Source organism: Rhopilema esculentum, chromosome 18, assembly GCF_057945365.1.
Source record: "Rhopilema esculentum isolate cy_ngs chromosome 18, ASM5794536v1, whole genome shotgun sequence".
Taxonomy (NCBI): Eukaryota; Metazoa; Cnidaria; class Scyphozoa; order Rhizostomeae; family Rhizostomatidae; genus Rhopilema; species Rhopilema esculentum.
Genome location: NC_142832.1, coordinates 7,111,434 through 7,127,575, shown reverse-complemented (window position 1 = coordinate 7,127,575; position 16,142 = coordinate 7,111,434). Strand labels below are relative to the sequence as shown.

At 39.1% G+C, this 16,142-nt stretch overlaps 1 protein-coding gene across 9 annotated transcripts in view; it reads right to left on the bottom strand.

Moving 5' to 3' along the window:
- Positions 1-16,142, bottom strand: part of LOC135680934 (uncharacterized) — a 58,796-nt gene that overhangs the window by 31,515 nt on the left and 11,139 nt on the right. For 3 of the 9 annotated variants that reach the window (XM_065195181.2, XM_065195188.2, XM_065195183.2), the window contains 14 exons: positions 13,326-15,115; positions 11,760-12,045; positions 11,021-11,317; positions 10,538-10,567; positions 9,734-9,829; positions 9,494-9,625; positions 8,661-8,867; positions 7,618-7,749; positions 6,642-6,776; positions 4,857-5,030; positions 4,273-4,491; positions 3,205-3,591; positions 884-1,208; positions 267-499 (listed from right to left, as the gene is read on the bottom strand). In XM_065195181.2, the coding sequence (XP_065051253.2) occupies positions 267-499; positions 884-1,208; positions 3,205-3,591; positions 4,273-4,491; positions 4,857-5,030; positions 6,642-6,776; positions 7,618-7,749; positions 8,661-8,867; positions 9,494-9,625; positions 9,734-9,829; positions 10,538-10,567; positions 11,021-11,317; positions 11,760-12,045; positions 13,326-15,115 (4,443 nt within the window). The remainder of the gene's footprint in view (positions 1-266; positions 500-883; positions 1,209-3,204; positions 3,592-4,272; positions 4,492-4,856; positions 5,031-6,641; positions 6,777-7,617; positions 7,750-8,660; positions 8,868-9,493; positions 9,626-9,733; positions 9,830-10,537; positions 10,568-11,020; positions 11,318-11,759; positions 12,046-13,325; positions 15,116-16,142) is intronic. The other 6 variants (XM_065195190.2, XM_065195189.2, XM_065195186.2 and 3 more) reach the window with 6 other exon arrangements.

Here is a 16,142-nt window from a genome sequence, read left to right as displayed (position 1 = left end):
CCATTTTCCTTGTCTAGAAACAATGCTTGACTTTCAATATGATTCTTTAAAATGAAATATCTCCGTTGAACATTCTTAGAATTGCATTGCCGACTCGGTCCGCCTATGGACAGGTTGCAGGAAACGTATTGATTGAATGAAAGTGCCTCTCTGGTTTAAGTTTATTAGCCCACTGTAATTACTTCACAAACCTAATTTTTTACTTCTACCTACGATAATATCTAAAGGCTAAGCAATACCCTCATTGGCAGTATCAAAACACGTACCCTTTTCGCTTCTGAATTTTACACGTGGCAGTTCATGTTTCTTTGACACCGTGTTCAGCCTCGTTTGCGTGATGAATGATGCAGGCAAAGGCCTAGCCATTCGTCCACTTGGAAAGCGAGCACCAACCGATAAGTTGTCACTACCATCTCCTCGCTTCACCATGATTGCTTCAACGTAATATGACTTCATTGGTTCAAGCTCGATTTCACCAGATGATTGTTCATCGGGGTATCTGATTGAAAACAACAACAACAACAATTCTCAAGAATAGTCACACATAGAAAGTCGTCAAGGTTTTGGACATAAGTGGCGAGATGCTTTGTCAAATCGTTCTTGCAAAAATAGGCCTTATGTGATTACTCCCCATGAACCGGATCAGAAAAATATTTTTATCACATTTTAACATATTCCTTAACAAATAAAAGCAAGGCTATTCAAAGGATAAAATGGAAATATACTCAGTTATGTTACAGTATGTTACAGATCATATAGCTGTGGTCAAACAAATAATTTCATTAGAAAAATCTAGGAAGAAATAAAACTGTTTGGAAAAGACATTTGAAAAACAATGGCCTAACCCCAACTTTTCGAAACGATGGAAATTCCGAGGACTTACTTTTCAAAATCATTATGTCTTGTCCCTTCCATTTGTGATATTATTCGTCTTTTGTTTGAAGGATTGTCATCACTGCTCAGATAAAGCTCGCAGCTATCTGAACACGAGGTGTAAAATATGTAGTTGCCCTTCTCCGGTGCTCTAAACCAGCCGTACAGTCGCTGACCGTAGTCTTTTCCTGAATTTTCTGGTGCATCAAATGTAGATAAGACACTTCTAATGTCCGGGCTCTCTGGGTACCGGTGGCTTGTTACCAGACCATACAGATTTTCAGCTCCATGGCCCAGGCCTTTGTATACCTCACGGACGATACCTGAGCGTGCAACTAGAAAACAAAATTTGATTAGCACGAAAACCAATAAGATACAATTTAGTGTGAATGAAGAAAAGGTCACTGTAGCAGGCTGCTCGACAGGCTCTTGCGGCGAAAAGTCGAGTAGCCTTCACTGATTTACGTGTATTTATTGTTGTTTATTCTCGGCGTATTGCAGTGTTTCTTATTTGCTACAGATACATTTTACACGACCTGATGTTATTTCAAAGAAGTATCAGAAAGTAAGAGCATCACGGGAAAAACATAGCAAAATATCGTTAATACCCGCCAACTCGACAAGCATTAGGACAAAGATGACAGGCGAAAAATCAGATTCTCTGAAATAAACTCTTGTTAAAATTTGCTAAGAATCGAAGAACTACCATCAAAAATTGCTGATAGAAGTAATTGAAAATAATTTGGAAGTGATCTCAAATATGAGTATCAAGTATAGAATCAATCTTTTTGTATTAAAGGTTTTTAGTAGACAAATGCTGTTTGGAATATACGGTTAACTTTGGACATCTAAAAAGCTCTTTGAGAAGAAAGAAAAGCTCCAGCGTTAATGACTTCAAAATGGTGCTTTCCCTATTAGAGAATATCTATTTATTGGTTATGACAACTGACATAATGACATTGCGACTGGCAGAAACTTCTTGCAAGGCATTCCGTCTAGGTGATGACGTCATCGCAGCAATGGCTACGCAAATCGTGTGTTGGTCAGTGTCCGTCGAATTGGTAGTAAAGTAAACTCGCCAAAGTGTATTTACCAAAAGTGAGAATCTTAGGATCGTGAAATCATCAAAAAATCATTTTAACAATTCTATTACAAGTTGGCATTAAATCTGTGCTTTTAATTTGCAAATTGTGAACAAACCATTGACCGCTCGTTCTAACCATTGTTTTCAATTTCGACGCAGCCTTAATAAGCCACAGGGCTTGGGTGGATGGGGTTATGGAAGCATAGGGTGCGACACTCCCTTCGATAGAAAAATTATGTTTGAAAACTGTTATAGGCGTGCCTAGGGGTGATGTGTTGGTGAAATATCTAACTTTAACGCAAATTGAGAATGGTTTGCCCAAACAAATGAGACAACAACACCCCCTGGATCACATTGTTTGCGATGGTCCTGATCAGCCATTTTGGATACAATGTGCAAGTTATCAGTTCAACGGGGCAAATGGCACACAAGATGATGGTACATTAATAAGCCTGATGCAAAATTCTTATCAGCTTTGGATTGAACTAAAAAAATTCCATAAGAATTTTTTGCAGTACCACAAATATTTATAAGAAACGTCGAGCTTGTGAGAAAAATTATGCTTTTGAAAACTTTTGAGTTTTCCAATTTTGGTTCACTGAACCGCAAAAAAAATTAAACAGTGCTTTTAGTGAGATGTGACTTAACGGCGATCCTTTTCACTGACCTTTTCAACAAAAGGGCTACCGTCACTGAATGAGGTTATGATTGCAGAACATCAAGTAAAAAGTAAAGTCTCAGCATAATCTGCTGTGCAGTCAGTCTTGTCATCATGTCAGTCTCAAGGTCAATGTAAACAAAGGAAACTTTATGTTATTGAAAAAAGTGTTAGAGTAAGATGTTAGTTCATGATGTCACAAAGAAGTTTGTTAGTCATGTCAGTAATATTTGCAAAAATACCTTGCAAAAAATGAGGATTTTGAACGAATCCAAGCACTAACAGTCATTAGAAAATTCAGCAGATCGAAAACAACTCTCTCTTACTTTTGTCAATTATGAATCAACAATTTAATATATCTTTGACGAAAGCATTATTTCATTGCTATCTTTCATTTACAGAGTAGAATTTTCATTCATCAATTCCTCAGTTAGCTGTATTGTTCTTTCATCATTACAATCTATATTAGATGCTTGGATTCTGCTCAAAACCATCATTACAAATCCATCAAAGATCGCCACATTTGACGTTGAAGAAAATCTCTCCTGTGGCATTCTTTGACGAATTTGTTGAAATTTCTGCTACTCACAAGCCTTATGTCTTTTAAAGTGTCTCTTCTTTCTGTTTTTTTCATGTCTTTCTACAACGGTCTTCTTTTTGCTGCCCGGGCGCCTATGGAAACTCCGTTTTTTACCAAACCCGAATCCTCGTTTGACTCCGCCACCTAGTATATTAAAGGCATTTCCCAACGTGCCAGTGCCTAGCAACCCATTGAATGCCGTGTCAACCGCGGCTGCCATTTCCGATCGAGATGCTGCATTAGAAGCAGCTGCTGCTAATTTTCCGGCTGTAGTACCAGCCGCAGCGCCAGCAGATGCGCCAGCACTGGCACCTGCATTAGCACCGGCAGTTGCAGCCCCGGAAGCGGGTCCGGTCATTGTAGAAACAGAACCGATTGGACCGGATCCTTTATAAGCTGGATGGAATACAAATTTGGTACATCGATAACCAGAAAGACAGTAAAAGTACAAACAAAAATATGAACAATCTTATGATATTGTTGTTGTAGGGATGATAAAAAACTTATTCAAAATGCTAATTAAACCAAACATTGAACACTTTTTCATTGAAGATTCTTTCATAAGCACCTACACAAACACGTTTACTTGGCACTCCTTCTAACTGTTGATATATCTTCCGAGCTATCTTCAAAATATCACTTGAAATGAATTAACGTTTAACCGTTTTTGGGTAAACGATAACCGTTTTGTGATACTCTACCGAGATAACATAATTTCAATAAAGCAGCTTTTACAAAACTTTTGAAGTTTTCTTGTTAGGGTATTGTCAATAAAGAGCACGTCAAAGACCATCTCAGCTTTGAACACTATCTTCTATGTTTCCTTCTGTAAAGTTTTAATCAGTCGGCAGCACTGTTAACATAACATACAGGATGTCAAAACCATGAAAATAGATGTAACTGATATGACCCACGATGACTGAATAATTCACATGACCACATGACCAAAGGTTTTCTTCATTTCATCGATCAGCAAAAAAATTGGTATAAATAACCATCTTTTAATTTAGTAAGCCAACATTGATATAAATTTAAAGTAAAAACTAAAACCTTTAAAAATGGCAAAAATTAACTTACATCCTAACGGAAGTCCAGAAAGTGCACCTCCGCCACCGCCGCCGCCACCACCGCCACCTGCACCACCACCACCTCCTGCACCTCCAGCTAAGGCACTCAAGGCATTTGCAAGATCACCGCCACCACCACCACCGCCAGCAGCTCCACCACCACCGGCAGCTCCACCGCCAAGCCCACCGCCAAGCCCACCGCCACCACCACCGGCCGCAGCAGCGCCACCTTAAAATAAAAAAGTTTGATAAAATATTTTGAGATAGGATTGAAACAAGAAAAATTGGTCAATTAGCTCCAGTGTTTGGAATTAATTTTGGAATAGTTTGAAAAGAACTGAAGCCGAATATAGAATGAAGATTTCACAAAAAGGTGCGAAACGAGACGCCGAAAATCGAAGCCATTCAGTGATATCCCTCCAAGCCGGATTCAGTATTTCTTTAAAAAAACTATAATGGAAAGAAATTCCTAAGTTTTTTAACATGTCATTGATTGGTAGCTTTTGGAAACCTTTCAAAAACTAGTCTTAGGAAAAAATAACTATGTTCTTGGAAACCAAGAAAATTCTTCGAAGTATGAAAAATTGGTCTTACCGCCAGCTGGCAATGCACCCATGAGTCCAAGGGCTGCTGTAGCTGCGTTGGCCGCATCCATTGCAGCCTTATTTAGCGTCTGCTGTGCTGCAGCTTGCTGTGCAGCGGCCATTGCTGCTTGACTTGCTTGTTGTGCCTGTGCAGCGGCAGCAGTTTGCGCCATAGCTTGTTGTGCTAAAATTATTTATAATACATGTCAATGAACTACAGATACAAATTGGTTATAGATTTATATACTATATGTTATAGATAACGATACATGATACGGTTAGTGTTAAATAAATTAGATATCGAATATGAATATTTTACAAAATAACAACATAAGAACTAACAGGCGTGTTTTTATCAAACAAAGTGTTGAAATAATCTACAAAGCTGGAGTCGGATTACGTTACAAACAAAGATTGGACCATGGTTTCTATCCTTTTCATTTGTGAGATGTAGTACTTTATTTGATGCAAAAAGTAAAGAAGGACACACTTGTTACTTTTCTACAGAAAAGGTGATAAAAGATGATGAATCTAATGGGGTTTTTAAGTAAGGTTTCGCTTGAAAATTAACGCTTAGTTTTTCAATTAACTTTCTCTAGAAAGCAAATCAAAATTGCTCTTTTTCAAGAAAAGCCTGTTCTTGGTAAAAGAGAACACTGATTTTTCTAAATTGATTTTCCTAATTGACTCTGTAAGAGTTTCTATAGAGAGTTTTCCAGCTCAAGCTAGCCTATTATAGCAATATGATAAAGCACATTGTCGGGAAAATCTTTTAGCAATTTGGTTCAGCAGATGATAAAAGATATGGCCTAGGAAAGGAATAGCTATGGTCTTTTAGACTTAAGCAATACATGTATTAGCGATGTATGCAGATGCCAGGATAAAGATGGGTATTTGATAAGATATTTGAAAATTCAAGGGTACATACAGCAAAAACTAAACATGCAGTCCAAGGTTACTTCATATAAAGATACAAAATGTACAAAATTACATCAACTCTGCATATGTCAGCTAAAAACTTAAGGTATGAAATAGTTCAAGGATTAAAAAGCTTAAAAAACTCTAGAAAAAAATGTTTATGGTTTTCATAGAGTCCCATAGGTACCCAAGCATTCGAGCAAGTTTCTTTGGAGCGGTTACTTGCAAATTGATCAGAGTAAATGGCATTTACCTGCCATTGGGGAATTGTGGTGCCAAAGGAGGCACAATTGGCATGGCATAGGGCATTGGAAGCTGTGGTGCCAAAGGTGGTATTATTGGGTTGAACAGGGGGGCGGGGAATAAAGGGGGCGGTATTGGAGGGGGAAATAAAGGATTAAAGGCTGCGTGCGCGATCGTTTTGATAACAGGAACAACGACAGGCTTGAAATATATCGGTCGCCTTCTCTGTTCTTCTTTTTCTTGCAGAAAAGCCATAGCCGCTGAAAGAAGAGAGTTAGTGAAGCTGTTATGGAGCGTTAGTAAAGAAGTTAGCATAGACGATTAATATCATTCTTAACTGCCAAAATGGTGTTGTTAGTAGAGATATAAAGCAAGTATCGTATTAAAGACATTGGAGGGATCGTGATACAAATTAAGGGGCTAATGTTAGCAATATCTATAGTGGATCTTCAAAAAAAGTTACTAGAGAGTGTTAACTTGTAAGGAAATGTTAAAGAAATATTTCAGCAATAGATAATGAGAGCTTCTCGCCGCGCATGTGGTCACGTAACCCTTAAAGCACATTAATACTGGATCTCGCAAAGCGGTGTTTCTTGGGAAGTTCATAAATCTGATGACTCCCTTCTGTACTTACCACCTTGTGTTGCTGATATACGAAGATTCACATTAATGTTTGGGCCTAAGGCAACAACTGTTGATCTTTTCCCGTTTATTTGTAGCCCAGCGCCATTTTGTGCATCCATGGCAACAAAAGTAACCGTATGCGTTCCTGCAACAAGAAACAGATGGAGCCTCGCAACGACAATCAAAAACATATGAGTTTCATCGATTAACCAAATATGCTATTAGTTTCAAAATATGCGGGACACTGTGAAGAAATTTCACTCCGTTGAGTCGCACCTCTTTCGGAACCAACAGTAAATCAATAAATTCATTGAAGCCCTGTATGCCGGGGCGAAATATTAGTATATTCTTTAAATTTAATTTATTTTGAAAATTTTATCTCGTGACATTGGATTCTCGTGGTCGTATTGCTTTGTTCCTGTATATCTTTCATGACAACACTCATTGCAAGATTCACAGAATCCGGCGGACAGCCTATCCTGCGGTTCTTCCTTCTCACTCAATAAATTCATGTCACTTCTTTTGAAAATGTACAACAAACTAGAGACAATGTTTTCAGACAGAGTTTAAAAGTAGCAGCTTGCAAATCTTTTTCAGTATTTGTCGATGTTTTATACCCTTTTCCGCCGATTAGACGAAACTTAATTTTCATTTTATCAATACTTACACACGAACACCTTTCAGCTAGAAAATTTACAAATTAGCAATTCATTAACAATATGTGTTTAGAAAAAAACCATTGCATTCTTCTTTGAAACTTTAACGCTGAAAATCAATTCTGCGGTACAGCAATTCTGCGGGCGACTTTAAAACATTACTTGCTATTCAAAGTTTCAAAATTTGCAACCCTCTTTGGCTTTTATATGGATACTTAATATCTAAATGTTTACAGATGGAACATGTGGTCGGAGCTTCGTTCGCCAGCATTATTATACGTCAAGTCATGTTAAACTTGATACATCGTTACCAGCCCCCAGTTAACTTACCATGCGAGCAAAGAACAGTCTGCGATGTCGATCCAAATGGCGGCAACATTACATTATTTGGATAACAGGTACTTAGCATCAGTCTCGAGGCTCTGGCGTAATCACTGCTTACTCCGATGTGTACTTCATAGGCTGAAACAAAGTCGTGTCAAAAGGTGGTAATACTAACTGAGACATATGACATCTAGGGAAACACCAACAAGCGGAGCACCTAGGCCGTGATTTTGTGGAAAACCAAAATGCATGGCTGCTGACGAACTTAAAATAAAATACGCAATAATTACTTAACTTTAATAAGAATATTGATGAATATACAAATAATTTCAATATCTTTTAGTGCTGCTAGTTGATAAAGAATTTCCCGTGATTTTGATAGGAATTTTCCTAAGTCAGGCAAAGTACGACCATCACCTAGTCCTAATATAGAGTACCAAGAAAATGTTTAGGTGCTTTGTAAATAATCAATGAAATCTAAAATGCTTATTTTCAAAATTTCACAATTTTTCCTCAAGTTAACACTGGAGCAAACAAATTTCAATAAACAAAAATTCGTCAAGTTATGTAATCCATGTTTTGTCAGAGTAACTCGTTGAATTGACGTTGTCGAGTCAGTTCATTGTGAAACGCTTCTATTTACCACTTTCAAGTACGAAGAGAAAATTGCCTGAAAGTGTAAGAGATTCATCATAATATTCCAGAGAATGATGTTGCAAATAGTTTGTTTTCACAGTGATAGTAATTTAAGTGAACAAAAAGGTGTAAGTGGTGTCTTTTGCAGAGAAGATATTTTGTAGAGTGGTCAAAAGATACAGAAGCTGGGAAGAAGTTTAGGTCTTTCAGTGCAGCTGATATGTAAAACATGATGTGTTTCTCTAAAGTCGTACAGTGTTGGATTCGGTTTCGATTAGTGCTGGTGAATGATTGAAAGTTGACGGTAGTTGACATGTCAATCAGGATGTGACTGTCTTTGTCAGTTATTGGTTAGGCGTATGGTTGGTTAGGTGAAAAGAAAACATTACAAGTATTAGTGGCAAATTAGCTACCTCCATGAAGGCTTTTGGTGGTAGCATTTCCAACACCAAATAAACCCTCGAATTGGTTCTTCTCCTCTTTCTTCTTCGTTGGTTTCTTCACCTCCAGTCTTGCCTTCGTTGTTGGTGCAGGCAAAGGAGGGAGTGTTGGTTTTGGCATAGGTGCTGCAGGGGCTGCAGGGGCTGCTTGAGCTAGGGTTGTCACTGATGCTAAGTTGGCTATTAGACGTTAGTGAGAAGAGAGACAGATTTATTAGTTTATGTATTGGATCATATTAATGTAATAATTAGCATAATTAGTATAATTAGCATAAGTTAAACCGTTAGGTGCATAAATGGGAAAAAGATTGATGTGTTTAGATGTTCAAGAACTGGCTTTACCGGAAAGTTGATTAGCGTTGATATCTCACGGCATTTTAATTCATAAATGTCTGAGAAATACAATTGTACTTACCGTTCAGTCAATCATATTTGAAATTCGTCGCTCTGAAAAAAGCTTTGGCTCCGAATGCCTGATTGTCTTCCGTTCCAAAGCGTTCGGAGCATTAAAATGTGCGGATTCTAAGCGCGATGCGATACATGCTTGGGAGTTTGAATGCTTGGGTACCCTTGGGACTTTATTCGTTATAAACTTTTAAAAAGTGTAAGGCCAAAATTAAAAAGTAGAGGTGATTGAATGATTAGATATTAGCTCTGTGGGTTTGTAACAGTCATCGTAAAAATTTCAATTGTGTCTAAAAGTTTTGTCATAATTTGTTCGTTCTTTTGTGAAAAACAACACAATATATTGATATAAGCAAAAAACAATATATAAGGCAAAGGAAGAAAGGGAATCATTTTCTCACCAATCGCTGCGCCAATATTAGCTGCAGCAGCTGCACCGCCAACATCACCAGTGCCACCGCCTTTTCCACCATCACTACCGCCACCACCTCCTCCTCCTTTTCCACCGCCACCTCCGCCTTTGCCACCGCCGCCTGTTGGGAGAAGATTCATTAATTCGATTGATGCTTTAACCACAAATAGTTTGAGCTAAGCATGCTGTTGAATAAAATATAAATAAAACCATTTGGTAAAAGTCTTACCTCCTCCACTATCATCACCACCGCCACCACCACCACTATTTCCTCCACCACCATTTCCGCCGCCACCACCGCCATTACTACCGCCTCCACCGCCAGCTAGAAAATGAAAAACATTTTTCTTGGATAACTGGCATCGTTCTTCACACTTTATTCTTCAATGCCAATTGAAATTAACTTTGAATTCTAAGAAGACTGCAGCAAATACATTCTGGATGCATGGCAGTTAAGAAACTAGATTATTTCTTTTTACAATATTGCCTACTTGAAAATGTGATGCAGATTATAGGTATTAAATCAGAAGTTACGTATTTGAGTCAATAAAAAGGATCAACGTAAAATTTTTATGGCAATAATAAATAAACACGTCAAATACCTAAAATGTAAAAAAATATCTTAACATTTTTATACAAAATTATATTGCAATGAGATCAGACGATTTACATTTTTAATTTCTGAAAAACCTTAACAAATTGTTATTGCGATGTAGTTTATTGACTATTGTAAATCATAACCTCTTTAACTTAATGGATATCGTGTGTAAATAAGATTAAATAAAATGAATAGATATATTGTATAAATTGTATGTTTTTAATTGAGTGTCCCTTGAAAAATAGCTTATGCTGAAGGGAAACTCTTCTGTGAAGATTCATATTAAATAAATGAATTTTATAAGCAGAAAACAAAATTTGGGTATCTTTTAATCAGAAAGGTGATTTTGTTTAAATATTATGTCTGGTTTTTTATATGATAAATAAAGCGTTAATAGTTAAAGTTGTCAATAGGCAGATGGCAAGGTAAACTTACCAAAGCCGCCGAAAGCAGCCGGAATCACAACTGGTAAAGACAATTAGTTACAGGTTAGTTTCGTTATTATTAGTGTATAGAACAATAATGATTAGTGTATTAATATCAGTAATATTTATCATGTCATTTTATTAAGCAAATGAAAATATTTCTGGAGAAATATTCGACATCACATATACAAGCGTTGAGAAGATAGAAACATGAATATATGTGATATCTTATTGACAAAATAGTTGTATTTAATTTATAAACGATTAAAGATCTTGATCATTTCGCTGAAAAGCTTCTTTTTTGAATGTGTGAACTCTAGCTCAGAAACACACAAGTTGAAAATGTGCAAATTTGGTCCCTCATCGACAGGTTGCCGAAAGCTTTAAAAAAATATTCCCCAAAGAACGTTACCACTCGTAACCTAAGACTTAATTCAAAACATTGAAATGTGAAAAAGAGATTGGTAAGAAAATACCATTAAATGTCCCTTACCAGTTCCTCCACCACCGCTGTTTCCACCGCCGCCAGAGTTCTTTCCGCCTAGCAAGGCACCAAGGGCAATAGCTTCAAGCGTGTTCAAGCCACTGGCATCCTTTCCGCCGCCACCACCACTATCACTTGCAGCGGGTGCTGGTGCCGGGGCAGGAGCTGGAGCAGGTGCAGGGTAGGGTATTGGGACGACACTTGGGCCACTTGCGCCACCGCCGCCAGCATCACCACCAGCGCCAGCGCCAAGTAACTTCATTGTGTCTGAGTCGAGCTGAAGCTGGACTTTGATTGGTCCTCCATCTATGATAGTGGAAAGGAGTTTAGAACAGTATACAAAATTAAAAAATCAAGCAGGATTAGCGAAGATACAGTAAAATTCCCACCAATTGAATACCAATTTTTCAATGAGCCTAAGCCCAATTTCTTTTTTCAGAGTTCATTATCAGTATACTTCAGGAACAACATTTTTAGAACAATGACACATTTAAAAATTGGTAGCCTTGATAACACAAAAAAACATTGGCTTCTGTTGCCAAAAACTTTGGCATGAATGTTTGAGAATAAACCTTTTATCGATTTGATCAATAGTCATTTCCTTTTGTGTATAATATTGTAATTAATGTTTCTTGAAAATCAACTTGTTGAAGGGCAACCATCCTTGAAAGAATTAAATATGAAATAAATAAATATGAAAAATGAAATATATTGATGAAAGTCCTTATTATAACATAGAAATACCTACCCCCACCTCCCCCTGCACCACCGCCGCCATCACCTCCACCACCCTTTCCACCGCCACCACCTCCTCCTCCTCCCTTATCATCTCCGCCTCCTTTTCCACCGCCTCCACCACCTTTGCCACCACCGCCGCCGCCGCCTCCACCGTCATCATCGCCGCCACCTTTCCCGGCGGGTACGAGTTTCATCGGCCCATACGGCGTGCTAATAACTTCGCCTGGCACCATTGATTGTTTGTGCTCAATATCAACATGGTGGTATTCATGGTGAACTGGCCCTTGCACATGAACCTGTCAAAATAGCATTGCTGTTGGTGCACACAAATACAAAAATGGTCTACTGATTTATGATTAAAATATTTCTGTAGGAAAGCTTCTTTTATCACTTTTCCTTTTAAAACTGCCGTCGGTTACAATCTTTAATGAACTGTATTTGGATATCAACATTGAAGTCAAAAGGAACATTTTCTGCAGTAAATATTAATAAATTCACAACAACGAATAGCTTTTAACAAAAAACTCCCTATGAAGCATTCAAAATTCCACTCCTAGATTTATGATGTTTACCTCACCAAGCCAATGACATTGTTTACCTCAATCTACTTCCTCACAGTAAAAAGAATGCATTGAGTAAGGGCTAGTTCACTTTGCCAAGATGGATAAGGCCACTTTTGTCGAAGCCACAACGGTTTTGAAACTTGACGATGTTAATGAACACCTTTTTGACACCCTTATGAAAACCCTCATATAAACAGCTTCGACAGAAAACCTTGCCGCACTACAAAATCACATAAAATATATTTCCAGACTGTCCGGCGAACAGAACTTAAAAGCTTTAGGAGATGTGGTTTTAAAGCCCTTAAAATATTTCTTTCCTTTATGCAACTTAACTAGAGCCAGAAGTTCTTAAGTATATTTTCACGAAAACAAAGTTACTGGTATGTTTGCAATCGAGTGTGAGCATGCCTGCAAATTTAGAGACAAATAGAAATAGCTCTTTTCTTGCCAAAAGGTAATGTGTGATGGTGAAGCTCAAAAACGTATAGAGCGTCTGTGACGTCTAGGGTAGCGTCTGTCTGTTCTAACAATCTTTTTTTAATGATAATAACAAAATAAAATAAGAATATCAATGCAAAATGAATAACACAAAAGCTTTTAAAGGGAACTAATCAACATAGAGCCTTTACGATCGTGCGTTTAGTCAAAACAAAACAGTAGAGTGAGAATTATAAACGTTGAGGGCTTTTTGAACGTGCATGGGGCTTAAACCAAATAAAATTTGCAGTCAGTGTTCTTGCAGAGAATAGAATGATGGGTTAAGAGAAATATTTAAAAAGCATTAACAGGCTCTTTGCAAGAAATCTAAAAATCAATGTGTGTGTAAATTAACATTTCTCGTAAATTTTCTGTTTTGCATTTACCTATAGCTGTTATGTTAACTACATTTCTCTTTGTTCTCCCAAGCCTACTGCCAGTACCAGACAATTTATGCAGGAGTCAGATTACATTCTGATCATCAGGCTCCGTGTTGCTCAGGCCCTATAAAGATCTGGATTGTTTTGTCAACATACCTCTGGTGTCTCGAGATGCATCACTCCATCGTGTGAAGGCACAAGTCGCAGAGGACCTAAAGGAGAATCAAGTACTTCAGGTCCATGAGGTCCAAGTGTCATGTCTCCAGACGGAGTGTGTAAGACAGGGCCATGTTCACCGTCACCTGTTGGGCTCCAGTGGCTTGCCGGTGTCAGGTCCATGAGTCCAGCCGGAGTCAAAACAGTTTGGTGACCGTCATGCCAGCCGCCATTGTGGAAGTCGTCACTATTAGCGTGGTGTCCTGTCACGGCAGAAGTCGGCATAAATAAATATTTGTGTCCGTCATGTCCTGTCATTACGAAACCTTGATGATTACCGTCCGCTAAGTTAGCTGCATTACCCCAGTGATCAACCAAATAGGGGCCCTGTTTCCCGTTCACGACCATCGTCATTCCACCCCATCTATTACCGTCAGACATGAATTCAGAATAGGGGTGATTCATTTCTTGCCAACCGCCGAGTTCGCCGTCATGGTGGCCGGCAAACCTAATTTTACCGTCCATGCTTATTTCGAATGGAGTGCCAGGGATCCTGTGGCCATCATTACCACCAGTACCATGCCCATTGAACATAGAAACGGGAAAACCAGGAAAACCAACCCAATGATTGTCATGGCCTCCAAACGCATTACCTCCATTGAGAGCATGACTGATTAATGATTCAAGGCCCTCCCCGTGACTCATGGCATTTAGTAGATTCTTCAATGTCCACCAGGCAGGTCCGTCAGAATGATCATTGCCTCCATCGAAACCATGGTGACCGTTATCACCATCAAAACCTCCAATTGCACCATGGCCAAATCCATCATGACCCCCGTGGCCTCCAGCTCCCAAGTTATCTCCATGCCCCGTAGACTCAACCAGGTTTGCTAGAATCTTTACACCATCACGGAAGTCACCATGCCCCACAATAGTCGCCAAGCGCCCTAGAGCTGAAGCATCAAGACCGACATGGTGCGAGTTTAGCAAGCCGGCAAGGCGGCCTATCTCGGGGTCATGGCCAAATCCTTCATCTACATCGGCACCATGATCTCCAAATGACACCCCATAGCCATTGGCTGGGGAATCAATCAAACTAGAGAGAACCTCTGCACCCTTGTGAGAATTGCCATGTCCCACTAGCTGTGATAGTCTGTCGACCATATCCTGTCTGTTTGAGCCAAAAATGTCTGACAGATGATCAACAGATCCATGTCCTTCATCGGCCCCATGTCCCAAATCGGACCCGTGCCCCAAATCAGACCCATGCCCCAAATCAGAGCCATGCCCCAAATAAGACCCATGACCGCTATCACTTCCTGCAAAATGGCCATCAATGTCATACCCTCCGTAACCGTTAACTGGGCCGTAGCTGACAGAGGCTCCTATAGGACTGGATTCCCTGCCTTCTCCGTGGACATGTACTCCCGAAGGAGTAGAAACGACACCTGAACCCGTTCCCAATCCAGTATGATGTATGCCCCCATGTCCACCTATACTATTTATGACGTCGCTCATTAAGCCGTGCCCGCCACCACCATGTAGACTACCCAATGTGGCATCATCTAGTGGTGCAATAGAATTATCCAATGGAGCATTTACAGTGTGACCTGCACCTGGGAATCCTGCCCCCTGGCCTTGATAAGCAGTAGCACCGGCATGCTCAACTATACCACCACCAGGGCCTAAATAAGTAGAATGTCCGCCACCAGCAACACTCCATGATCCCCCCGTCAAACCATGTGCGTCAAGTCCTGTTCCGTACAGTTCGTCATGTCCTGTCAGGGAGTCTAGAACAAAAAATTTGTACTGTTTTCACAGGGAGGACATGATACGGAATTTAAAGAACAAGACGTTGGTCTCTACGAAAGCTCCGTACGTCGTTAAAGGTATGTTCTACATAGTTAAAGACGAAGAGTTAAGGGCAAAACTGTTACTATGTGAAATTTGAAGCCTTGCCAAAAATGCTCGAACATTGAACGATAAGAGTTTTAGTACACTGGGGTTGCAAAAGTATGGAAACGATGCTTACAATGGCGGCTCACAAAAGCCAAGGGCCCAAGCAGACAAATTTCGAAGACAAAGCTTCTCCCAAGATAGGAAATATTTGCCAATAGCTTTGGAATAAAAATTAATATGAAAGATTATTTTAATACAATGCCTCAGAAATGTCTTGGAAAATATCATCGGAGGATTTGTAAAAAGACGCGATAAGATACAGGCGAATTTCAAGAAGGATGAATTTCGAACTTGATACGCACACTTTTTGTCTGAAAAGATACTCTCAGCTAGGGTGTCAGGCTGTAGGTTATTAATAAAGATGCCAGGTGAACAATCCCAAAAGCCTTCGTTTAGTGATAAAATTCAGATAACTATATTTACCAGCTACAATGGTACCTTGAAAGTAGAATGAGCCAATCAGCATTAAAAACAGTCTAAGAAAGTCAAAGGTAGTGCGACTCATCTGGTGTCGTAATTGCTAGAATCATCTTTCCAGTATGCTTCAAATCTCAACAAATGTTTTGATCACTTTTCTTCAAAAAAGCAACACTTCACAGCCATCTTCTATGAATACCTAGACAATTTTTTCATAATTTTTTTGAAACAGTGCTTCAAAGTTCTGCTAAATATTTGCCTGAAAATAGCAAACCAATCATAAAATACTTGGTTAACCGAAAGGGCGTAGAATGGCGAGCGCAGTTTTTTCGCCACAAGCTATCGTTTCTAAGTCCTTCATCTCGTAACCTCCATTTTGAAATCAGTCATCTTAGGCCCTTACCAACTGTGAATGGCCCTTTTGGCCTGCCATTTCCATAC